The sequence below is a fragment of the Salvia hispanica genome, chromosome 2 (assembly GCF_029641045.1).
Source record: "Salvia hispanica isolate PSC_SH4W2 chromosome 2, Shi_PSC_v1, whole genome shotgun sequence".
Classification (NCBI taxonomy): Eukaryota; Viridiplantae; Streptophyta; class Magnoliopsida; order Lamiales; family Lamiaceae; genus Salvia; species Salvia hispanica.
Window position 1 is genome coordinate 21,597,500 of NC_142693.1, and position 23,567 is coordinate 21,621,066.

A 23,567-nucleotide genomic window follows, 5' to 3' on the forward strand; every position below is an offset into this window, starting at 1 on the left:
TGAGTCATTTTAATTGGGATAAATCAAAAGGAAAAGTGGGTCATTTTCAATGGGACGGAGGGAGTATTATTTATGACGAATCATGTAATATAACAATAAAAGAACATCATCAAAGTTGTTGGGCCTCTAAAAAAAACATGCTTATGCATAAAAATTGTTATCTTCACATAATTAAAAACCGACCTTTGCAATATATATATATATAAATAAATCTACTTTTTGTTGTTGGTCCTATCTCAAAATAGTGACCATTAAAATTATTACATAACCATACACACTAATTGTATTTTTATATAAGTTTGCTTCTGAATTTACTTAGTATGTTAATTTATAAAACGTGTAAGCAAAAGGCAGAGTTTGCTTAACACACCGCCAACGGAAAAGCCCATCGCCCTACGCCTTTTTTGACAGCGACAATCCGTCGTCGTTTCGTCATCTTCCTATTTTCGTGGCTTCCAAAATATTCTTTGTTTCATCACAAATCCCACTTTTTTCTCTTTATATATAACCCGATAGCAAAAACTTCGTTTTGTGACACATTTAATTTGTTCATGATCAAGAAATTAATGGGAGAAATCCTTACATTATTATTTTTGTGTGTTTTGGCTGTGGAGTCTCAGCCCATTAGCAGAGATGATTTTCCACATAGCTTCGTTTTTGGAACTGCTTCTTCAGCTTATCAGGTTTGATATATACATATATATGTGTGTGTGTGAAATGAAGACATAAATTTTTGTTAGTAGGTGCTTGTATATTCTAAATTTCGAGTTTGAAATTTCAAAATAATAATTTTCCGATGTTTCGTTGATGAGATGAAGGCCTTTTGTACAACGATTCACGTAAAATATCAAAAATTCGGAGATGTTATATCTGAGAGTTTCTTGTGTGTGTGATGTTTATTAGTTTGAAGGAGCTGCAAATGAAGGGGATAAAGGGGAAAGCATATGGGATACCTTCACTAGGAAACCAGGTTGGTGATCTCTCTCTCCGACTGAGTAAAAATTCAGTGGTTCGGACATAATGTCACGTGCTGTGTTAAGTCAATTCAAAATTGTAGAAATATTTCTCTATGTTTTTCTCACTTTTTGTAATTATGACTGATTTGAGACACCACGTGACAATATATTATGTTCGAATCCTGCTCGATAGAGTTAATAACATTATGTTAACATTATGTTTTCGTCAAAAAAAAAAAGGGAGAATATTGGACTTCAGCAATGCAGACACTGCGGTTGATCAATACCATCGGTTCGAGGTAGTGTTTTTAAAAAAAAAATAATTTTAATGCCACTTTACTTTTTAAGAACAAATTTTGATCTTGCATATCAGTCTATTTAACAATTATTGAAATTTGATGTTATTATTGAGGCCAGATTTTTAGTGGCATGTTGGCATAATGAGGCAATCAGATAAAATTAAGAGTTTACTAATAATCAAGTTTTGTTATATTTGACCTTTAAATAATCAGTTTATAGGATAGAAGATGACGATGTAAAGAATCTTTGATTTTGATAAGTCTCAAGGGCCAAAAGGTTGAGATAGAATATTGAGGAGGATAAGAATGCCAGCCTAGGACAAAATATATACACTCTACCATTTGAAATATTTTTTTATTCAATATAGTTATAGTACTTTCATCCACGAATGATAGTAAAAAAGCACATATAAAATTGGTAAAACACGAGATGTATTACGATTATTAATAGAAAATAAGACATAGTAACTTATTAGAAGATAAATTTATTATATATAAATATAGATTAATTTTGAAGAATAAAACAAAAATAGGAAAATATGATTATTTAGTCAATTTAATAATCTTGAATTTGGTTTGGATGATGCATCAACCTCGTACATGTGACAGAGTGACATTGATTTGATGGCGGATTTAGGAATGGATGCTTACAGATTCTCCATATCTTGGTCGAGAATCTTACCAAGTAAGAATCTAAGCTCAAAATTACTTTTTGATAGCAAAAGCATTATTTTCCCACCTAACAACATATCCGCAGATGGAACAGGTGAACCAAATCCTCATGGGATAGCTTATTACAACAATCTCATTAATTCATTGATAAAAAAAGGTTCAATTAAAATTTAATTAATTTCTAAATTTTCTTACATGCATCCTTAGATCTAAATAAAACAATTTTTGTTGCAAGGAATCCAGCCTTATGCCACTTTGTACCATTGGGATCTTCCACAAATGCTAGAAGATTCATATGGAGGACTACTGAGCAATCAAGTAATGTATGTCACCTTTTTTTTTGAATAATTATATTTTACATATACGTACAGAACTGCTTTGGTGCATACCTTATACGAGCATCATCCACTAATTTTGGTGCAGACATGATTTTGAGAAGTACGCATATATATGTTTCAAAGAATTTGGTGATAGAGTGAAGCATTGGATGACTTTCAATGAGCCTCATGGCATTGCAATGCAAGGTTATAATTTTGGTGTTCAAGCACCGGGAAGATGCTCCATTCTCGGACATCTAATCTGCAAGGCCGGAGAATCTTCTGTTGAACCCTACATTGTAGCGCATAACGTTCTCCTTTCTCATGCCGCGGCTTATCGCACCTATCACACCAATTTCAAGGTACTTTCACTTAATTACATCTTCAATTAATACTCTCTCCATCCCATTAGTGTTGAAGTATTTCTTTTGATCACAAAAATTAAGAAATACAGTAAATTTTTATTTCACGGACAAATAAGAGTATTTTCGGACCTTAACCATTTAATGTGATTATTCCTCTAGAAAATTCAAAAAGGCATGGTGGGGATAGTATTGGATTCCAAGTGGTACGAGCCAATTTCCGAGAGTGGAGAAGATGTGGATGCTGCCCAAAGAGCCTTAGATTTCGGACTTGGATGGTAACAAATACACCACTCGATCCTTCCGTCCCAAGTTAATTAATTCGTATTTCTTTTCAAAACGTCCCAAGTTAAAATGAGTCATTTCCTCATTCAGATCACTTATTCATTTTATTCTCTTTCTACTTAATTCATAAAATACCATTTTCTTAAACCTCATGCTGAAACATATCTCGACCAACTTGGGACAAAGTGAGTACTTTATAATCATAAGAATATTAAAAATTTGATGGTAATATAATTTAATACATTGGTGACATAATTAAATTAAAGTTGGGAAATCTAAATCAGGTTCCTTGATCCACTTCTACTTGGGAATTATCCTCTTTCAATGCAGAAGTTGGTGGGTGAGAGGCTACCTAAAATCGGACCCAAGTTGTCCCAATTCCTAAAGGGGACCCTTGATTTCATTGGTATAAATCACTACACAACGTTGTATGTGCGCAACGACAGGATGCGGCTTGGTAAGCTCATTCTGCAGGACGCGTCAACCGATTCAGCCATCATTACATCTCGTGAGATGCTAAACGACGTCGTTTCTACTCTCTTAATTTGGTACTTGTTGACACGGGAACTAATCTTTTTTGTTTGTTTCCAATTCAGATTCGAAGCACGGAGTTAAAATTGGAGATCGGGTAAGAGAACCTATATCCTAAACTTTGAAGGTCGCATCACAGTGGACATGAACTAAAACTTCTGACTTCTGACGAATTAACCAATTTACCACTAGACCAACTAAATAACATTTTTTTATTTATGATTTTCTTGTTTTCAGGCAGCGTCGAGTTGGCTATATATCGTTCCATGGGGTATACGTAGTCTTGCAAACTACATTAAAGACAAATATGGAAATCCGCCAGTAATAATTACTGAAAATGGTAAATACTACATAAATAAATAAATAAATAATACTATGGTGTTTGTGATGGTATATATTAATGGGACAATTGTCTCTTAAAAATTACGAAATTTAAGCATATTATGATTTTGCAGGAATGGATGATCATAATAATTTTTTAATCCCATTAGAGAAGGCCTTACAAGATGATAAGAGAATAAATTATCATAGGGACTATCTCTCAAACCTCTCTGCTGCAATAAGGTACTTAGTACTAATTTGAGACCATAGTTGTACATTATTGAACGTCAATCAAATTCTGATTTTACAAACATTGAACTTTCAATCCAATTTTCATAAATAGCTAGGCTAGATTCTAGCCAAAATTTTAATCAATTTCAGTCGAAAACGAGACGTTTGGCTTACGATTTGAGCACGAATGAATATAGGGAAGATAAGTGTGACATTCGAGGCTATTTCGTGTGGTCGCTGCTGGATAACTGGGAATGGAACATGGGCTACACAAAGAGGTTTGGGCTTTACTATGTTGACTTCAACAACAACCTCACAAGGATTCCCAAGTCCTCCGTCAACTGGTTCAAGAACATGTTGTTGCCACGTCAACCAGAACTGCGGATTCAGGAAACAGAACTCGTTGGAATGAACACAGTGAAAAGAGTCGTTGATAGTGTCAGAAGGCATAGTTGGAAGCACGTAGGATAATCACCCCAAAGGATGAAGAATGAAATTGAAATTCAATCCCGAAGGGTTGGGGTGGAGTTGTCGCAATGTTGGATCAGTGACAGCTCCAATTACTGAATTTAATAGAGTTTTTCGTTCCCTATGGGCGGGGGTAGAGCCTGACCCTATCTGGATCTGTCGTTACGTCACGAAGAACCATACATACATACAACAATATTTATTAGTAAATGAATTCTTATAGTTGTATAATTCATAAACAAGACCTTAGATTTGTATAGTGAGTATATAATAGCTGTACACAAATATTTACTAACATTTTATTATTATTATTATTATTATTATTATTGTTATTATTATTATTATTATTATAAATAAATGGGATGATGTAACATGCAAGTTTGTAGCACCCCAACATTTTGTGGGCCTAATGAGTATAAGTTTAAACATAGATGTTGGATACATGTTTGGGCCTTTGGGCAACTCCGAATTAAATTTTAGCACTTTCCCTAAGAAAATTAAATTTTCCAATTCGTAATAAATTATTTATATTAAATAGATGAGGCAATTTTATATCAACAAAAAGTACACACTTATGGAGAATTAATAAAATAATTAAATAATTAAACAAAGAGCATTGAAGTCAGCGTGTATTGACATTAGATAAACATGCGGCTCTAGCCTCTAGATATGGAATAACTTGTACATGCCCATAATGTAGGAACCGACCATTATAGATTCATTGAACATATACTCTTAATTGTGTTCACTTTGATCTCCCACACATGCATCCTAAAAAGATAGTTTCTTATGATATTTTATGGTCTTATAGAATAATTTATAAGAAGTATATAATTTTTTTTGAAAATAAAATACATAGGAGTATTAAATAATACTGAAAGAAATCATGCCAAAATATAGAGGCGGTGCATCAGTCATCACAATTGATGGTAAACAAATAACGAAAGTTGAACTAGCCACACTGGGATCCACAGGATAACTCCAAATGCTGAATTAAAGTTTTTTCGACCCTCGTGAGTTGTTGGTGAGATCAATATCCCCGATCTCATCTAGATCCGACATTGCATATGCTATTCTTTTATTATTTTTACTGTTTAATGTTGTTAGGTGTATGCTCTTCTTTCATTATTTTTACTGTTTAATGTTGTTAGGTGTATTAATTTGTATATTCAGTGCTTTCTCTTATGCTATGAAAAAAGCCATGATTAATTTTATATTTATATTATTTACTTCATGAATGAAAAGGATGATCATTGGTCATTGGCTCTAGTATCATTAATTAGAGCTTGAAATAGTAGGAATCTTTATATTGGAAAAGGATGCCTGAATATGGACTTTTGACATAAATATGAAACACACCAATTAATTGATAATAGGTTGGTAGTCTGGCAAATGCTATTTCTTTGGAATTAAGAAGAAAGACAAGTAAGAGCATTCACATTGCGTCTCGATGCGGCCTCTATCTCGTCTCGAAGAGACGAGACCGCATCAAGACAGCGATGCGGCCTCCATCTCGTCGAGTCACATTGCGTCTCGATGCGGCCTCTATCTCGTCTCGAAGAGACGAGACCGCATCAAGACAGCGATGCGGCCTCCATCTCGTCTCGACGAGACGGGACATCTCGTCCTGTGTCTCCTTCCGAAGAGGCTGGCCTCGAGACGTCTCGCCACGCTCCTTGGCGACGTGGCGAGCTGTGGTTCGTGCGTGACGCCCAATCGCCGACCCACGAGTGGGCGTCGTTTATATCCGTTAAAATAGATTTTTTTTTTAAAAAAATCAGAAAAAATTCAAAAATTAAAAAAATATATATAAAAAAAATTCCAAAAATTATACTAGCCGTTTATAGCCATTTTTTTCAAATTTGTAATTTTTTTCAATTTTTTTAAAGCCTCCAATCACTTTTATAAATATCAAATCATTCCCACAAATTATCCACCATAAAAAAACTCTCTATTCTCACTCAAATTTTTTTAATGGTGTGTTTTTTTTTATTTTTTTATGATTTTAATTATGTATTTTTATTTTTTTTAGGATTTTAATTATGTATTTTTTAATTTTTTAGGCCTTTAAATTATAATTTTTATTTTATTTAATGAAGTGTGTTTTTATTAATTGAATTTGTTGGAATTAAAAATAAAAAATGAAATTGAATGAATAGTTAAGGGATGAGATGGTTAAGAGATGGAGGGATGCAGGTGCTCTCTCTTAGTTAAGAGATTGGGTGAAAAGTACAGTGAGGCCCATGAATAGTGAAGAGACGAGACGATTAAGAGACGGATAAGAGATAAGGATGCAGATGGCCTAAGGCAGGTATATTTATAAATAGACCATTAATATTAGCTAATAGGAGTATCTAATATTTTTTTAAAATATTTTTTATTACAAAGTATATCATAATATCATGATTAACATTTATAACATACATATAAAATTTTATAAAAATCATAGATATAGTTTTTTAATATTTTGATTTGAAATGAATATTTTAGTTGATATATAGTAAAAAATATGCTATTTAATTTTTAAATTCAAACTTATTGTGGGACCGACATGATCACTAGCCAGCAAAACACTTTGAAATTTAAATCCTTATTGTCAAATATTTCGCCTTGCTCACTTCATATACAAAAACTTGCTCAACATGTCTAGGTAGATTATTAAATAAATAATTAAAAATTGCACCAATATATATCCCACCGGAAGAATAATTAGTGTTTTGCATAAAGTCAAATCACTTAGCCAAATTCTTGCATCTATTAAATAATGTTATCTTGTGTCTTTATATTCACTCATATTACCATTGAACTAATAACTAATAGTTGAAAGAGAATTGTCATAAATTGTGTTTCATCATATATTATCATTTTAGGTTATTCTATTCACTGAAATTGCATTTTGGATCATCAACTAAAATTACAACTTCATATGAAATTCGATTTAAAAAAGAATAGTTCACTAGATTATTTTCAGAAAAAAGGAAAATGTGAGTCATATTAAATATCCGTCCAACTAATAGTCTACTTTTCATTTTAATGAAATCTATTCTATTTCCATTTTTTAAGTAACATAATTTGACACGTGTTTTCTTCTATCTTTTTTTTCTTTTCCGCTCTTTGAAGTTATCATATACTGTAGTCTGTACTACATATAACGTTTTAATTATTTTTATTCTTTCTTTTGTTTATCAATTTTATAATAATTACTATATGACTAGTGACATCACACTATCAATACCCTACGTACCAATTAAGACTATTGACAGTGCATAACTATATGGCCGGGTAGTATTAAATAGTGAATTCTAAATATTGCTACTAAGTTAACAGGACACTTTGATCCCAAACATTAATTGAATAATATAGTTTATATCTCCTTAGCTATAGTCCATTTTAATGAGGTCTCACAAAAGATTAGGGCTAAGAGTAGTCAACTATTTTTTTCATCCAAATTATTAATGGTTAGAAAAACAGATGTAAGCTGCATATTTGTTGATTACATGAGGCTATACTCTATAGGCTTATCAAACCTCCTTAATAGTAGTAAATTATCCTTACCATTATTATTATTTATAATTATAAATAAAATTATAATTATGTTGACTGTTTCCTCAATATATAACTAAAATTACACGTGGCAATCATCCCATGTCTAATCTATATTCTTCTTAATCCAATTTCACACTTCTCTCTCTCCATCCACACACTATTACACGTGTACGTGCCAAAAAAACGTTTTATACACAAGCTGCATTTAATAAAGTTCGGTTGTTAGTTGTTAGATACTTAGATATTTAGATACTTAGATAAATACAGGAATCTATAGTTTAATTTAATTTACATTCCATTAATTTTTTTTAAATTTTTCTTGAAGTCGGTCAGCAAAATGTGTAGACCAATAACATCGTCTATAATTAATAATCCAATATAAAATGTAACAATACTATACGCCAAACTTCAAACAAGTTTATTTTATCCTTTTAGCTTCTAATGCAACTATATAAAGGCTATTTTTCTCATTTGAGAAAAAAACTTACATGTATATATTCTCTTTTTCACAAATTTGAAGACGAAGAAGGAGACGGAGACGAAGGATAAAGAGAAGGCGAAGAAGGAGAGGGAGAGTTGATGGTGTGTTTTTGTTTTTTGGTTGATCAAAAGAGCGTCGTGCGGCGGAGCAAGCCGGCGGCGGGGACGTGCTCAAGGTGCCGGCATGGGGCGACGGTGGCGGATATGAAGACGTCGACTAGGTTTTGTTACATCCCCTTTTATATCAAGTCATGGAAGGCGATCATGTGTAGTTTTTGTGGGAGTATTCTCAAATCGTACAGATGAATTAATTCAATTATCATGTACGTATATTATATATATGTATGTGTTTATAGTTTCATATGCATATGCATAGGAGAATTTAATTTAAGGGCGAATCTCGATCGTTTTGTTTTTGGAAGGAAGAAGTTAACGAGGGTGTGTACGGATGTGTTATTATTGAAGCGATCTAGTCATCGAGGTATTTTCATTTCATATTTGGAATATACTCCACTTCTTTATTAAGTATGGGATGTGACGTCATGAAATGATGTTTAATAAGTTAATTGCTGATAAAATAAAGTAAAAATGAAGACAAATAAAGTAAGATGAATTAAAAATGTTGAATTACGTTATAAGAGGAAATGAAACTATCCCGAAAGATAATATGAATTGATTAACTTGTGACAAATGGAGTAACATTTTGCATACATATTAAAAATGAAAACTTGCCGAAAAAACCATAAAATTTGGTTAAATTTTGGTCCATCCCGCAACTTTAAAAATCAACCGAAAACCATGAAGTTTGATTCCTTGCAATTGTCCATTGAACTATTTTTTTCGTGAAACTGTATCGAATATAATGTGGTGACCATGACTGTTTAGCTAGTTAAATGATGTTGTGTATTCATATATAGAACAATATTATTTAGTTGAAAAATGTCAATAATATATTCCGCTAATTGTTAAAGTTCCAAGACTAATTAGTACCAGAATTTAACAAAATTTCATAATTTTTCAAAAATTTTCCCTATTAAAATAAACATGACACATTTGTTATTTACATTAATTAATATACAAAGCAATAGAGTGGGCGCACTTTCTCCATCCAAAAATACACTCTCACATTTATTAAAACTGTGTGGTACCAAATAATTTAATATACAAAATAATAAATGGAATATTATAGATTTTGGTAAGAATGATTTTCCGGTATTGTAGGGGTGACTTTTCCTTTATTCTTTTTCCTTTTCTTTTTTCTCCTATAAGATTAAAGAGGATAACTGAATAATCTACTATGCATGCCAAATTCCTTAATTAAATTTAGTAAGTTTTAGTATTAAAAAGATTGTATGCTTCTAGATGATCTAGTCTCTTAATTAAATTGGTTGAGTTAGGTTAAATATATACCTGCCGTGGCATGTGAGTAGCCAGATGTATTTCTAAGCTAATGCCATGCTTGCCCAAATCCGGATTCACCATTAATTACTTAAATTTTGTGTTTTTAATTTAATTTTTATCCTCTAATTTTATTGATTTTTTAATTATATACTCCCCCGTAATATCGATATTACAAATTTAGTTTCTAAAAACTTTTGTAACCCAAGATAAAATATTGTTGGGGGTATTAAAATTAGTTATGCTTATAATTAGTTATTTGAAATTTGAAAACGATAGAAGTTAGGTAGTTTATAGTCTTCTTAAAATAGTTAGGATTCATAGTTATCATTAAGAATTTATCAAATTGTATGTATTTAAAAGTACTCGCTTGAATTCGGCTCAAGCGTTCATTATCTATGCATTTTTGGTTTCTAATAAAAAATGTATACGTATTCGATATACAAGCGATGGTGAGTCCTGAATTCGAGGAAAATCTCAACTTCTCTTCGTCCCGAGCATGCTAAGCCGTCCCATAAGGACTAAAGTGGTAAAGGAAAAACGCGAATTGGAAGAGTTTGAACATTGAAATTCCACCGACCCTTCCTCAGATAAGACGATAGAGTGGTCCACAATGCTTGCCTGAGAATACGTAGGTGATATCTAAGGAGATATTGAGAAAGTAATAGTCCCTCTGTCCCATTACAAATAAATTACATTTGAAACGACACGAGTTTTAGTACAGAATTGGTAAACTAATAGAGAATGTGATCCACCTCAATAAAAAGAAATATTTTTTTTCTTAAATAGAATGATATATTTTTAAGAAACATTCCAAAATGACAATCGTGGTTTATTTAATTATAAAATTTTAATATAAGAATACGTAATTAAATTGCTTTTTATTATTAGATTCAAATTGGATAATGCCATATGGCACTAAAGTCATGATTTAGCAATCAGTAGCTTCATTGTTGAATCAGCACCATAATAATAAATTAAATTTCTTCTCGATTTCTCCCCCTTCACCATTCACCACGTTTTACTCACCACGTTTTACTGTAAGTCTTCTCCTTCTTTCTCTCTCTAGTTCTTCTATTTCTAAATTCTGAGTTCATTGAATTTATGTTAATTTTGATTCTGACTTGAGATTGAAGCCGTTATCTGTGTGTATGTTAGCTAAGCAATTTTTCTCATCTTAGATTTGAATTGAATTATGCGCAATTGAAAGTATAATTACGAAGTTAGAGAGGATCTGTAGCGATTTTCCGAGCTTGTAAAGTAAGATTATGTTGTTTGATTGGATTTGTAGGATTTTCAGTTTATTTCTGTGGTTTTTTACTGTTTCCATTTCACTGGGGGTTGTTTGGAGTCAGGTGCTTCTTATAAACTCAAAACAATCAAATCCTGAAATCAAAGCTGAAGAAGTAGGACAAAAAGCTGTTATTAGATTGTTTGATAAATTGCTGGAAATTTGTGAATCGTATTATGCTATTTCCCTTTTTGAGTGAGCTACTTCATCTACCTTGAATCTACAAATTTTTGGTCAGTCCCAAGACTTAAAAATAAGGGCCGAATTTATCATAACTTTGAAATTTTTCTCAATTCTCACGTGCTATGTGTCCGAATATATTGACGTGGAGTGGCACATACATGATACATGTGTAAAAATTGAAGGTATAGCTGACTAGGTGTATTAAACAACGTTGTTTAAGTAGTCAAACATTTTGTCCGCAGTATATTTTTGTGTGACACACCATACATAATTTTCCCCAAATCTGAGAGCATGGGACAACTGAGAAAATGTCAAAGTTATGATATAGTAATCACTAGAAATTAACTTTAACTTGGTGGTTTTTCCTGCAATTTTACCTTGAATTCGATACAAGTTATAACATTAGCAGATGCACTCTTTAGTGAAAAACAGGGAAAGAACCAAGTTATGTTTCATGTATAAGAATTTTCCTCTGCATTCTCTTTTCTATGCAATCTGCCGAGTTATAAAGCCTGTGTATGTGGTCTTATATGAATAAGAGTGCCTCAGAACAATAAGTTATGGATATTGAAGTATTGAGAAGCTAAATACCAAATAATCTATATTGATATTGATGATCAAGAGTGAATCAGTTTTGAGGTTTGTCCTGTCCAAGGATTTGCCAATTTTGTGATTTTCTTAATGATTGTAACATTTAACACATTTTTATTTCATTGCTTTCGATATTGAACCTATGTGAAGAGTTCCTAATAATATTCTGTCAGGTAGCTAGAGAAACCTCTTCACCATGGATCGGGGGAAGTTTACACTGATGGGATCGACCGTGTGTGTCATGCTCAGTTTGCACTTCTCGATACAGCTAGTGTCCCAACACTACCTCGCATGGAAGAAGCCCAAGGAACAAAAGGCGATCATCATAATTGTCCTCATGGCTCCGTTATATGCTATTGACTCTTATGTTGGCCTGTTGGACATCAAAGGAAGTGAGACATTCTTCACTTTCTTGGATTCTGTCAAAGAATGTTATGAGGCTCTGGTGAGTTTTTCAGCATTTGAGATTCAGTTGCTGTCTTAAGAATTTAAGCTATATTTTCCTTCACTGGTAGGTCATGGCGAAGTTTTTGAGTTTGATGTACACCTACTTGAATATATCCATCAGCAAAAACATAGTGCCGGATGAGATCAAAGGACGAGAAATTCATCACTCTTTCCCAATGACTCTTTTCCAGGTACGTCATTCGAAATTTACTTGGTGCAGAAGAACATTTAATGAGATTAGTGTGAAAATGGAAGGCTTTTTTATGTGATAAAGGACTCAATTGTGTTATGGCTGAATTGAGAGCCCAAAATGAGGATTCATACGTCTATTACCGGAACAGATGAGGAAGTCCTAGGATTGTAAGTCTCTGCTATGGTTATAGAGTAATGCTAATGCAGCAAACAAGGATCAACTGATAGATTTTGATATTTTTGTTTGAGATTGTTTCTTTTCTCGTTTTTTGTCAATCCGAATTCATGAGAAGAATGTCTCTACATGACTAAATGTATGTCTATTTTGCATGCAGCCTCATACTGTTCGTTTGGACCACAAAAACCTTAAACTTCTCAAGGACTGGACGTTGCAATTCGTTGTGATCCGACCTGTTTGCTCTGTCTTGATGATAGCGTTTCAGCTTCTCGATATGTATCCTAGCTGGCTGAGCTGGACATTCACCATCATCTTGAATGTGTCTGTTTCACTGGCCCTGTACTCTCTTGTTGTGTTCTACCACGTTTTCGCAAAGGAGTTGGCACCTCACAAACCTCTTGCAAAATTCTTGTGTGTCAAAGGCATTGTCTTCTTCTGTTTCTGGCAGGTATGTTTCTCATAAACCAATATATTATGCTGAGGCAAGTGAAGTGAATGAGTGTTTTTGTGTTTGTGTGAGTACTATGAATTACTCCCTTTGTCCACCAATAGACATCTTATTTTTTGGAGGCTCGGGTTTTAAGAAATGTGAGTGGAAATAATCAGTTAGTGAAATGAGTCCTACTTTTATAATGAGTTCATGGAACGTGAAACCTATTTACCGTTTACAGGGAATCATGCTTGATATTCTCGTAGCGATCGGGATAATAAAATCGAACCACTTCTGGCTGGACGTCGAGCATCTTCAGGAAGCGCTTCAGAACGTACTGGTGATTGTGGAGATGGTTTTCTTCTCCCTCCTCATGCAATACGCGTACAGCGCTGAACCTTATCGCACTGGGTCGGTTTCGGCCAAGGCTGAAGAGAAGAAAAAAGAATGACGAGAGACGCTCGTTCGAGCGATCGTCTTCGGTTGCTGTTCCTTTTATACGGCAGCGCCATGGTGTATTAATGCTCCGGCTCTACTTGTTTTGTACGTTTAATAATAGCATGGCTTGTGTTTAAGGCTGTGGTTAGTACATTAATTATTATAAGAATGTGTAATCGATTGTATCCAAGGATAGATGCATAAATTTGTTTTAGTAGGAGCTATATATACTAGAGTTTTGGACAATAATTTTTCTATGTTTTCTTGTGATGACAAGAGCTTTGGCATAATAATTCACACAAAATACCAAAAATTTGATGATATAAAAATTGTCAGCCCGATTTTAGATTTTTGGATGGCTCAAGATTGGTGTGACAGGCACTTATTTTGACTTAGCACGGTTTTATAGCAAGACTCTAATATTAATTGATGCATTAACCACGTCAAAAGGATAAATAATTGTATAAAAACACAAATAAGAATGAAATTTCATAATTTAGAAGCAATATCTAATGAACATGTGAGAATTAAAGCAAACCAGCATTTTTCAAATTTAAAATCAGTATTTTATAATTAAAATTGAATAAATAAAAAAATAATGATATATACTTAAAATGATAAGTACGGCGTAGTTATCTATTTTTAATATCAAATAAATCCCAATATATAAACACAGATATTTTATAATTTGGCTGTGCAGCAAAGAAAGAGCGATGGGACCATCGGAGGGCCGCCGATTCTCCGCCGCGAAACTCATAAACGCCGGAAAATTCGCCGTTGAATCCGCCTTAAGCCAAGGTTCAAGTATTTCTTTTCACCGATTATATATTCGTCTTCAAACACTCATATATTCTCATGCTTGGCTTCGATTTTAATTAGCTGTTATTCTCCTGATTTGAGATGTTGATTGTTCATCTTTGGTTAAATTAATTCACGATTATCATTTCTACGCTTCGATTAACTGGATCTGTGCACTGAATTTTGAGCTGCATCTTAGGTTAATTAGCTAATTTTGCGATTTGATGTTGAATATTGAAATTAAGCTTGTTAATCTGAAATAGTTGGGATTGATTTCGATTATTGCATAATGAGAAGTAAATTATTGATGTTTATTAATTTGTTGGTTTAAATTTATCGATTAACCTTTGTTTTGTGATGTAAAAATGGTGGTGTGATTGCAGTGGGTTTGCAGCTATATGATATTGTTAAGGGACAGCCGAAGAAGAATCTTGTGATGGTGGAAGAGATGAATGACCGGCGGCAGCAAAGTAGAGCTCCGGCATTTAGAAACGAGGATGAGGAAGAGCATCTTAAACGCTTATTTGATGAGCCTCTGGAGAAGGCTTCTCCAGAGCCGCCTAAGACGCAATATAAGAGGAAGATTTTTATTCGTTCCCGTCTATAGATAGCTTTTTGTGAGAACTATAAGAACTCTACACAAACATGTATTAAAATGAAACGCCAAGTTTACAGATAGCTTATTGTGAGAACTGTGAGAACTTTGCAGGAATATGTCTCTGAGAACGTTGTGTTTCTTACAAAAACACTGTCGTTTCGTGCACAACACCTTGATCCACAGTAGAGAATCTGCTCCCTGATAGCTATAAACGAGCTTTTCACATTTACATGTAAACACATCTAATATCAAAGGTTGAAGATTACAACAAGAAGACACACTTGCTTTTTACTTCAAGGAGAGCTAATTCTCCACTTCGAAGCAACCTACATAGTTCGACTTCCACTTGCCGAAACACTGTAGTTTGAGAAGATCAATGGAACTTTTCATATATGAAGGCCAGAGAAAAGCAATTCCAACTCCTCATCCTGTGATGAAGTCCTCTGCCAAGACAAACAAAGCAAAACATGACCACTTGAATCGAATAAATAAGAAACACAAACATGAGCGAATCAAAAAAAGCATATGTACCAGATAATCAGTAAGCTTTTCTTACATAACATGAAAACAGTAGAAATCAAGCATGTCTGATTAGGATCTACTGAATGAAGTGGATCGAATGTGAGCAAACACCTTACAATTTTGGGAATACTACTAAGTAGTGCTACAGAATAAACGAATATCAAATTTTCAAGTTCAGTTTTATGACTGTAGCATGTGCCCCTTAGGTAAAAGTATCATAAGGTCTCTTCAGCATCATAACAGAGAAGGATGAGATCTAAGAACAAGAGAGCTGTAAAGTAAAATACGCAGTGTTACCTTGTCTCTTGGCAATCAAATAAGTTTCCAGTAACATATTGCTAAGTATGGCCAGCACAGATTGGATTTCATATTTTCAAATGAAAACCTTGTATTCAATAAAATAATGGATTCATAGGGAAATTGCATATTGGACAGTGAACAGAGACGGAATATCAGAAATTATGTTCCCACAGCCTAGGACATAAATAAATAAAACCAGAAACACACATACATAGCACTTGTGGTTCACAATATCGCACACCTTTGCAAAGACCTATATAGCATGAGAAGCTTTTGAACTGCATAAAAAAGCAAATAGGAACAACTCATGGAGTTGATTGTTCTAGTAGTGAGTGTAGACTCTATTAGAGATGATACTGGGGGATCTTTAGATCTCGTTTCCGTAGTTATTTTGTTTCTTTCACCTTATCAACTTGGGGTGTTATTTCAATGGAATAACTTTATCCTCATTAATTGGATGTCTCCAATCCCACCCTTTCAATGGGATATGAACTTAAACCAGAATTAGCTCAAATGATGGAAATGAACAAGGTCCAATCCGTCTTAGTAAACAATGTTAACTGTCTAATGCTCAAAAGTAAAGTGTCAATAAGGAGTGTTTACTTTCATGGTTGATAATCTACATGATTAAACATCTCCAATCCTTCCAATCCATCTTAGTAAACAATGGATTAGCATACACCGTTTTTATCTATCCATGCTACCCCTAATCCTCAACAGTAAGCGCCCCCATGATGGATCGGGTAGAGCTTTTGTTATCGAGCCCTAGCTCCCGAGTCTTCCTCTAACTATTTCAACTTCTGAGATTGTATAGTTCGATATCATTCCACTCAATTCAAAGCTTGGTTTGAAGAAAACAGTGCTAACTGTCTGTCTTCCTAAACTACTCCAGAAAAAACACACATCTCAAGAAAATCAACCTGAATCCCCAATTTCCGAAACTAATTTCTACCATCACAATCACCTGATTGCACAGCTCACATAAGCACCACAGAAACCCTAGATTTCAGAAATTAATCATGATAAAGTTGGTAATAAGCAGAATTGAGGTTTGAGAGCAACCTGAAGGGAGAGAAGCTGGTGAATTTTGTTGAGGACGCGCAAGCGGTGGGAGGCGTAAGAGCTGTTGGGCGGCAGGCGCTGCATCTTCTTCATCTCCTCATTCAACACCGCCTTCTTCTCATCGTTTCCCATCTGCTTCCACCTCCCTCCCACCGGATCCAAGCCGGATCCAACTTGCTCCCGATTCATCTCAAACACTCTATCGACCTTCAAAAGCTATGATATGAACACAATTGGAATGAAAAAAATCCAATCTTGCGATAAATATGTATACCAATGATTAGGAGCATGATTTGTTATTTTAATAATTTCACTGAATAAAGATTTATCTGTTTTAATTGAATTTTCCAATCAATTAAAATTAAATAAAAATATTTGCAGTGATTTGTTTTTGAAATACTATTAATGAAAATAATAAGCTAAGGGATAATTACAAAACAAAATAACACAATTAATAAGGAACGAACTTGATCTTTAATAATTCTCATGTATTGAATAATTTCATTGCTGTCGTATTAATGATTTATAATTTTATACCTTATACTTATTTGTTTTTAAAAAGTTAGCTAAAGAATAAAAAAAACTATGGATGAATATTGAATAATACAAAAGACAAAGAAAAAAAAATAGAAATTAAACTATAAAATGGTTAAATGAAAATTTATTTTAAAAACATATTAAGTCAGAAAATTAATTTAATTTTTTTACTCCTATTTTTTTTTAAAAAAAATTATGTACTATAGTTAAATTAGTATAAATACATTTATCTTTTCTATTATAAAAAGTACACATTGTTTTAATCTCGACTTAACGATTTTCTGCAAAACTATTCTAGACCAAATTGCGTTTAGATGTTTCTTTCGAGTTTTATTAACAATTTAGTTCGAACTTTTTGCATGACATTTTAAACCAAAAGCATCCTTTAATAAAAATTGAGGAAAATGTAATCTTTTCGCGTGGGACATTTCCAGTCATTATTGCTCTAATGGCCAAAAAGTTTTCAATGTTTGGAATACTTGAATAGAAGAGTCATTTTAAACCGATAATAAATTACTTAACAGAATGCGATAATCATAACGATTCAACAACTACTTCTAAATGAGGAGCATCCTTTGCTACTTACTACCTCCACCTCTTAAAATAGTTATTGATTTTTGAATGAGTTAGATAGATATTGTAGTACTACCTACTATTTTCAAAAACCAAGAAGCCTCTATTTTTAGCCCTCTCTGATGTATTTATCATTATTATTACTCATTAATTTCAAATTTCCGTGGAAGATTTAGGAAGTGAGCGGTGGGGATGTGGCTGGTAATCATGCTATGGCAATCCATTATAATAAAATGGATCCTCCTCACACATATAACGGTCACATGTATATATCCGTTGTAAAAAGCCCCCCATATATATAAATAACCTGTGGCTGTGAGTGTGCTCTATATTAATGCATACATAAACTATGAATTAATTGTTCGGTGTTATATAACTGTTAAAAATTATTAAAAATAAATAATTTAAAAGATTAATTTTCTATTAAATAATTAAACAATTCATTTGTGATCCTGACCAAATCCCAAACACAATTCGGGGCCAGATCGCACCGTAGGCGCAATCTCACGCCACAAGCGTGGTCCACAGCCCTCCTCAACTCTTTCACTTGTGCCGAACCTCCCAATTCATGTCCCAGTTATACCATTATACCGTTATTGATACTAGTAAGTCTTATTATGACAAATGATAGTTCTTTATTTTTCTTTTTAACAATTTAAATTGCAATTTAGATTGACTTTAATTAGTTCTTGAACAAATCTCTCTAGAAAAATATAACTAATAAAATCACATTTCCTAGTTGTGGAACTCTAAAATTTTATCGTCCAACAAAATTTGAAAATATGCCAAATTATAAACAATTAGAAATTTTAAACTATCAATTTAGATAATTTTCCCAATGGATAATTAGGAAAACAATAAACCGATAGAGATGGTCCGATGCAGCTGACGTGTGCATGCCACTTGTCTCCACGCCAGATTTATGCTTTTACTCACACTACACTCTCCCGATCTACAATTTCACCCTTGAATTCAGACCAAATTCCCATTTCCACCACCTTTATAAACCAGCCACCCCTTCCCAATTTCACTCTTCTCTCTCACTCACACACACTCACACGCGCACAACTAACAGTTACCGGAATTTCCATTTCTCCGGTGAATACAACTCAGAAGAATAAACATGCCTCTAACAGCAATCAATATCATCTCCGCAAAAGTCGTGTTTATGATATCCACCAGCGTTTTATCAGCTGCAATTTTGCTAAGCGCTACAGATCTCGCCGATTACGCTCCTTGGATCTACAACGGCGTCGTTTCGTGGCTGCGGCCGCCGTATCTGTACCTCGTCATCAACTGCATCATCATCACCATCGTCGCCTCCTCCAAGCTCCAATCGGAGATCGACGACGACGCACGTGAGCTTCCGCATATAGCGCCGCTGCTGAATCTGAACGCCGTACAGCCTGTACAGCAGCCGCCTATCGAGATGGGTGAAACCGAATTTCCGATGAGTCTGGCGGCGGAGTATAAATTCGAAGGCGTGGAGAGAGGATTGGAGTCTGATAAGCTCGATTCAGGTGGAATCGGAGGCGTGAGTGAATATTCGGCGCCGGGGATTGTCAGCGGGGGCGACGATGCGATGTGTAATAAGGAGAACGAGTGCGTAGCGGCGGCGAAATCGATGTGGAGTGCCGCTGAGTTTAGTGATGGAGCGAATTTCGTGAAGCCGCCGGCTTCTGCGAGGTTCGGTCACCGGAGAAATTTGAAAGCGAGCAACGAAGGTAATTCCACAATTTATTTTTTAATATTTTATTTTAATTCGAAAAAGGAAAATTTAATTTAATTTAATTTAATTAAATGAAGTTTATTTTGAAATTCGACCGTTGGTGAGGCTGGGGTTTAATCTGGTGTGTGTGAGTCCACAGGAGTTAACGTGCACCCCATAGAGAATCTGTCTTGAGATTAATTATGAATTTATTATTATACTAGTACTATTTAATATTTTGCTTATTAAACAAAGGAGGTTATATTTTGTAGTAATAAATGCAAATAAAGTGGGAGATATTAATAAAGATAGGTCATAAGTCATAACGACAAATACTATGACTATGGTGTGGTGTCATTTGTTCATACTTAGTGGTCGAGTGGTTAATGAATGAGCCTTTTAGGCTACTAAATTTTATATCTTAAATACTCCATAATATTTAATGAATGAGCCTTTTAGGCTACTAAATTTTATATCTTACATACTCCATAATAGTATATGGTTTAATCGGAATTTGACCGTCGGTTCTGGTTTTTTATACCATAAATAGGTCGGGTGCAATTATAACAGGCTAATTGATTTCCTCGTCCGGTTAACGGTTCAAAAACATTGGAATTTGACTGATGTTTTTGATCTAAAACCATAACTGGCTGGGCCCAACTAGAATTGGCATATACCTTCTTTATTTATGTTTTTTTCTCCAAACATAAATAAAGACGGTATATACTCTATATCTAGTGGTTGGGTAGTTAATGTATGAAATGTCTGAATCTTGTTTACTGTTGATTGACACAATGAATTGGTGATTAGGTGGGAGAACAGTGCTGGGAGTTTCGAAGCCGAAGAAGCAAGACACGTTGGAGAACACCTGGAAGACAATAACAGAGGGGCGGGCGATCCCGATCTCAAGACACTTGAAGAAATCGGAGACATGGACGGAGCGCGAGCAGGAGAACACTCCTCCTCCGGCGTTGAAGACGATGAGGAAAGCCGAGACCTTCAAGGAGCGGTCCCCCATGAACGGTGGATCGGGCAAGCCGAGGAAGGAGGCGTCGCTGAGCCAGGATGAGCTACACCGGCGGGTCGAGGCGTTCATCAAGAAGTTCAATGAGGATATGAGGCTGCAGCGGCAGGAGTCTCTTAATCAGTATACTGAAATGATTAATTGATAATCATCCTTTTATTAGATTGAAAAAGAGTGGGAAATGCGGTTAGTTGAGACTGTTTGAATTTTTTTGTTCTTTTGTTGTTTGTTTGTAATGGTTATAGTTATGATAAAAATTGTTGTTTCAAATATAACATAATAAAAAAAAATAGGTTACAAGTGATTGTTCAAAAATTTAGTTTACTAGTGATGGTTTATTTTAGTTTAATTGTTAAACTTCGATAATTTAGACAGACTTTTATGTTTTTCATATACTGTTTGAATTTCCTACACAAATCAAATTCTAACAAATATCCAAACACGAGAAAAACAACATAATACAAGCAAACAAAAAATTGAACTGAATAAACTCTTAGTGAGCTTTGATTTGCGTTTTGAAATTATATCGACATTAATGTATTTGAGAGCTTATATTTGGATGCAATTTTGGGTTCATCAGCTATTAAGCAATGTAAGTAGCATGTAAATGAATAATAGATTTGCAAACTACACTCTTATCAAGAATTTGTCCACAAAGTAACACTCCACCTTTGCAAAATTGAACATAGTGACTAAATAATTAGCCATGACTAACTAAACATGAAAACCATAAACAGTAATCTAATACTACACACTATTGGTAGAGATTTTTGGCAGATTTAGTCCTCAATACCTTGCTCTCACTTTTTGAAATTTTCTCCACTGACTGCTCACTTTTCGACAGAGCTTTGGCTAGTGCCTTCGTCTTCCTAACATTCTTCGATCTCTTCATGGGTCTCCCGGCCTTCACTTTCCTGCACGATAAATATGATTACCAAATGTTGGGACATTCGAACTGATGGCAGCAACACGATTATTTCCAACCCAACACCAAGATACAATCGTCTTTTGCCACTTGCAAGAATTATGGCTAAATTGAGTTTTCTATAAGGTGTAATTGCAGAATATATATCAACAACTTATACTCTCCACTTTGTAATTTCAGCATCAATTACAAAATTTGAACCTAAGACCAAGGGTTGAAATAGCAAAATGGACATAATTTCGTGATTTATTTTGAAATTACTCTCTTATAACAATAGGGTGAAAATTTAGAAAATTTTAGCTGTTAGAGAGTACAAGTAATGTAAATATTAGTCAAGAATAGATAGATATAGATAAACCATATAGTAGTATTTGATGTGGATTACATGATCAAACAATCAATCAATCAATCAATCCATATAAAGGGATGGTAGACGAGGCTTTATATTTTGGTAAATGATCAAATTATATCACATAATCCTAAACTATTTGTCTACTCCTAAAAATAGGCCAACTTTAGAATATGTCAATAAAAGACCCTAGGCACAATACCAAAAACATTTTTTATCGGCCGGATGCTAATAGTTATTTCTACATGAGCAAAAATTACGTCACATATATAAGTGGGGGGAAATCTCATAAACAGTGGAGGCAGTGATCCATTAAAGCTGCCACTATCCAAAAGGTTCTCCGAAAATGATCTGAATTACGGAAAAGGTAGAGATTTGAACAGGGGGGGGAGGTCTATTGACAAGCAAAGGTAGCAGCTTTGAGATCCAATCACTGCTTCTCCTAAATCAAATGCTCTACTTCTCTCTCCAAATTAACTTTGCATTTCTGTGCATCAATTGTTTCCTCTAGCAAGTGAGCACTAGCTCAATATAAATGATCAACATGAGCACCTTATGAGAAAACAGAGACGTGCAGTTCCTTGGCTTCATCATACACTTCATTTGAGAACTTTTCAGCAGCATCAACAAGCCTCAAAACATGCTTCAATGGTTTTCACCCCAACTAGAAACACTAGACTCAAATCCAACGGATATTCTTGTAGAAACAACACTCCGTAGCCAAGCATCTCGTCAACCAAAAATCCTAGTGAGCACATTCTTGGTACAATGTGTAAATACTTCGGTCTTCTATTGATATTATTGAAAGTTCACATTTTTAGGATTAGGCAAATGTTTCAGGATTTAATCTGATAACTTCCATATTACTTTTATCCATCTATCCTATCACCCCCAAATTAGACGTATATGCCTCAGTGTGACAAACTAGACTTAGAAAAGTTGGTGTAGCAGCTCAATCACTACACATTATTAGAATATGCATAAATTTAAATAACTTAGCGCTTGATTAAAGGTGTTAGCTCAAGGAAACTGGAATTAAAGATACACAATTTTTCGTATATTAATGATCCCCTCAATCAGACCTAGAAACTAATTAATAAAATAAACAGGAAAGCAATGAATAAAATTCAGAGAAAGAGGGGAATTAGAAGCAGAAGCTGAGCTAACCTGAGAAGTCCTCCGCCAACATAATCTCTTTTAGCTACGGTCTCAGATACGTCCATGGCTGAAAAATTACGAATTTCAGAAACAGAAACAGAATCAATCCCCGATTAAGGTGTTAATACTAACACATACATACAGAAAGAGAGAGAGCTGCGACCTTGAGGTTCATCTGCAACCGAATTGTTGGCGGTGGAAGAATCGACGGCCATAGCAGTCGAATCATTCTTCTTCTTGTTTCTGTTCTTGGCCATTGTTGTCGTCTGTGGCTGAATTCGGTTTGCCTTTGGTAATCAGAAATCGAAAACCCTAGAAGAAGATGCATTTTGAGAAAAATGGATTTTAATTTTGTGTTGATTGGGCTCACAATAAATGGGCTTGGGCTGATGTGTGC

The 23,567-nt window shown here is 34.2% G+C and overlaps 7 protein-coding genes across 13 annotated transcripts; 5 read left to right on the forward strand and 2 right to left on the reverse strand.

Moving 5' to 3' along the window:
• Positions 1-385: 385 nt before the first annotated feature.
• LOC125202586 (putative beta-glucosidase 41) lies at positions 386-4,768 on the forward strand. 4 transcript variants are annotated; one of them, XM_048101014.2, is made up of 13 exons: positions 386-683; positions 904-970; positions 1,197-1,255; positions 1,865-1,940; positions 2,013-2,084; positions 2,163-2,250; positions 2,351-2,606; positions 2,769-2,884; positions 3,176-3,399; positions 3,488-3,519; positions 3,660-3,762; positions 3,878-3,986; positions 4,172-4,768. In XM_048101014.2, exons 1-13 carry the CDS (start codon positions 552-554, stop codon positions 4,443-4,445), a joined length of 1,608 nt encoding a protein of 535 aa, XP_047956971.1. In that variant the 5' UTR covers positions 386-551; the 3' UTR covers positions 4,446-4,768. The 4 variants fall into 4 exon arrangements, with proteins under 4 accessions (XP_047956971.1, XP_047956972.1, XP_047956977.1 ...); XM_048101015.2 differs by lacking the exon at positions 2,013-2,084; XM_048101019.2 differs by lacking the exon at positions 1,197-1,255 and having other exon boundaries at positions 388-683.
• Positions 4,769-8,380: 3,612 nt separating this feature from the next.
• Positions 8,381-8,993, forward strand: LOC125202339 (uncharacterized). The gene has a single exon (XM_048100718.1). The coding sequence runs from the start codon at positions 8,568-8,570 to the stop codon at positions 8,772-8,774; it is 207 nt and encodes a 68-aa protein (XP_047956675.1). The 5' UTR covers positions 8,381-8,567; the 3' UTR covers positions 8,775-8,993.
• A 1,782-nt stretch (positions 8,994-10,775) lies between these two features.
• On the forward strand, positions 10,776-13,865 carry LOC125201026 (uncharacterized). 3 transcript variants are annotated; one of them, XM_048098917.2, is made up of 5 exons: positions 10,776-10,906; positions 12,109-12,376; positions 12,447-12,569; positions 12,906-13,196; positions 13,420-13,865. In XM_048098917.2, exons 2-5 carry the CDS (start codon positions 12,128-12,130, stop codon positions 13,627-13,629), a joined length of 873 nt encoding a protein of 290 aa, XP_047954874.1. In that variant the 5' UTR covers positions 10,776-10,906; positions 12,109-12,127; the 3' UTR covers positions 13,630-13,865. The 3 variants fall into 3 exon arrangements, with proteins under 3 accessions (XP_047954874.1, XP_047954867.1, XP_047954858.1); XM_048098910.2 differs by having other exon boundaries at positions 10,783-10,906; positions 12,105-12,376; XM_048098901.2 differs by lacking the exon at positions 10,776-10,906 and adding an exon at positions 11,015-11,126 and having other exon boundaries at positions 12,105-12,376.
• A 397-nt stretch (positions 13,866-14,262) lies between these two features.
• LOC125201068 (uncharacterized) lies at positions 14,263-15,126 on the forward strand. The gene is made up of 2 exons (XM_048098974.2): positions 14,263-14,414; positions 14,798-15,126. The coding sequence occupies exons 1-2, from the start codon at positions 14,330-14,332 to the stop codon at positions 15,019-15,021; spliced, it is 309 nt and encodes a 102-aa protein (XP_047954931.1). The 5' UTR covers positions 14,263-14,329; the 3' UTR covers positions 15,022-15,126.
• On the reverse strand, positions 15,065-17,150 carry LOC125201077 (uncharacterized). Its single transcript, XM_048098986.2, has 2 exons — positions 16,897-17,150; positions 15,065-15,455 (listed from the first exon to the last, which is right to left on the reverse strand). The coding sequence occupies exons 1-2, from the start codon at positions 17,083-17,085 to the stop codon at positions 15,399-15,401; spliced, it is 246 nt and encodes an 81-aa protein (XP_047954943.1). The 5' UTR covers positions 17,086-17,150; the 3' UTR covers positions 15,065-15,398.
• Positions 17,151-18,984: 1,834 nt separating this feature from the next.
• LOC125201017 (uncharacterized) lies at positions 18,985-21,038 on the forward strand. Its single transcript, XM_048098890.2, has 2 exons — positions 18,985-19,730; positions 20,525-21,038. The coding sequence occupies exons 1-2, from the start codon at positions 19,130-19,132 to the stop codon at positions 20,881-20,883; spliced, it is 960 nt and encodes a 319-aa protein (XP_047954847.1). The 5' UTR covers positions 18,985-19,129; the 3' UTR covers positions 20,884-21,038.
• Positions 21,039-21,321: 283 nt separating this feature from the next.
• LOC125201049 (uncharacterized) lies at positions 21,322-23,494 on the reverse strand. 2 transcript variants are annotated; one of them, XM_048098946.2, is made up of 3 exons: positions 23,334-23,494; positions 23,180-23,237; positions 21,322-21,652 (listed from the first exon to the last, which is right to left on the reverse strand). In XM_048098946.2, exons 1-3 carry the CDS (start codon positions 23,425-23,427, stop codon positions 21,493-21,495), a joined length of 312 nt encoding a protein of 103 aa, XP_047954903.1. In that variant the 5' UTR covers positions 23,428-23,494; the 3' UTR covers positions 21,322-21,492. The 2 variants fall into 2 exon arrangements, with proteins under 2 accessions (XP_047954903.1, XP_047954895.1); XM_048098938.2 differs by having other exon boundaries at positions 23,313-23,494.
• Positions 23,495-23,567: the final 73 nt, after the last annotated feature.

What these genes read in the sequence shown, in the direction of transcription:
- LOC125202586 (XM_048101014.2), top strand. Translation starts at nt 552, where the DNA reads ATGATCAAGAAATTAATGGGAGAAATCCTTACATTATTATTTTTGTGT. An exon ending in TTGGTCGAGAATCTTACCAA is followed by an intron (nt 1,941 to 2,012) that starts GTAAGAATCTAA and finishes ACATATCCGCAG; the next exon opens with ATGGAACAGGTGAACCAAAT. An exon ending in GAGTTAAAATTGGAGATCGG is followed by an intron (nt 3,520 to 3,659) that starts GTAAGAGAACCT and finishes TCTTGTTTTCAG; the next exon opens with GCAGCGTCGAGTTGGCTATA.
- LOC125202339 (XM_048100718.1), top strand. Translation starts at nt 8,568, where the DNA reads ATGGTGTGTTTTTGTTTTTTGGTTGATCAAAAGAGCGTCGTGCGGCGG.
- LOC125201026 (XM_048098917.2), top strand. Translation starts at nt 12,128, where the DNA reads ATGGATCGGGGGAAGTTTACACTGATGGGATCGACCGTGTGTGTCATG. An exon ending in AAGAATGTTATGAGGCTCTG is followed by an intron (nt 12,377 to 12,446) that starts GTGAGTTTTTCA and finishes CTTCACTGGTAG; the next exon opens with GTCATGGCGAAGTTTTTGAG. An exon ending in TCCCAATGACTCTTTTCCAG is followed by an intron (nt 12,570 to 12,905) that starts GTACGTCATTCG and finishes TTTTGCATGCAG; the next exon opens with CCTCATACTGTTCGTTTGGA.
- LOC125201068 (XM_048098974.2), top strand. Translation starts at nt 14,330, where the DNA reads ATGGGACCATCGGAGGGCCGCCGATTCTCCGCCGCGAAACTCATAAAC. An exon ending in TGAATCCGCCTTAAGCCAAG is followed by an intron (nt 14,415 to 14,797) that starts GTTCAAGTATTT and finishes GTGTGATTGCAG; the next exon opens with TGGGTTTGCAGCTATATGAT.
- LOC125201077 (XM_048098986.2), bottom strand. Translation starts at nt 17,085, where the DNA reads ATGAATCGGGAGCAAGTTGGATCCGGCTTGGATCCGGTGGGAGGGAGG. An exon ending in ACCAGCTTCTCTCCCTTCAG is followed by an intron (nt 15,456 to 16,896) that starts GTTGCTCTCAAA and finishes TTGTCTTGGCAG; the next exon opens with AGGACTTCATCACAGGATGA.
- LOC125201017 (XM_048098890.2), top strand. Translation starts at nt 19,130, where the DNA reads ATGCCTCTAACAGCAATCAATATCATCTCCGCAAAAGTCGTGTTTATG. An exon ending in TTTGAAAGCGAGCAACGAAG is followed by an intron (nt 19,731 to 20,524) that starts GTAATTCCACAA and finishes ATTGGTGATTAG; the next exon opens with GTGGGAGAACAGTGCTGGGA.
- LOC125201049 (XM_048098938.2), bottom strand. Translation starts at nt 23,427, where the DNA reads ATGGCCAAGAACAGAAACAAGAAGAAGAATGATTCGACTGCTATGGCC. An exon ending in TCGCAGCTCTCTCTCTTTCT is followed by an intron (nt 23,238 to 23,312) that starts GTATGTATGTGT and finishes GTAATTTTTCAG; the next exon opens with CCATGGACGTATCTGAGACC. An exon ending in GTTGGCGGAGGACTTCTCAG is followed by an intron (nt 21,653 to 23,179) that starts GTTAGCTCAGCT and finishes TTTATCGTGCAG; the next exon opens with GAAAGTGAAGGCCGGGAGAC.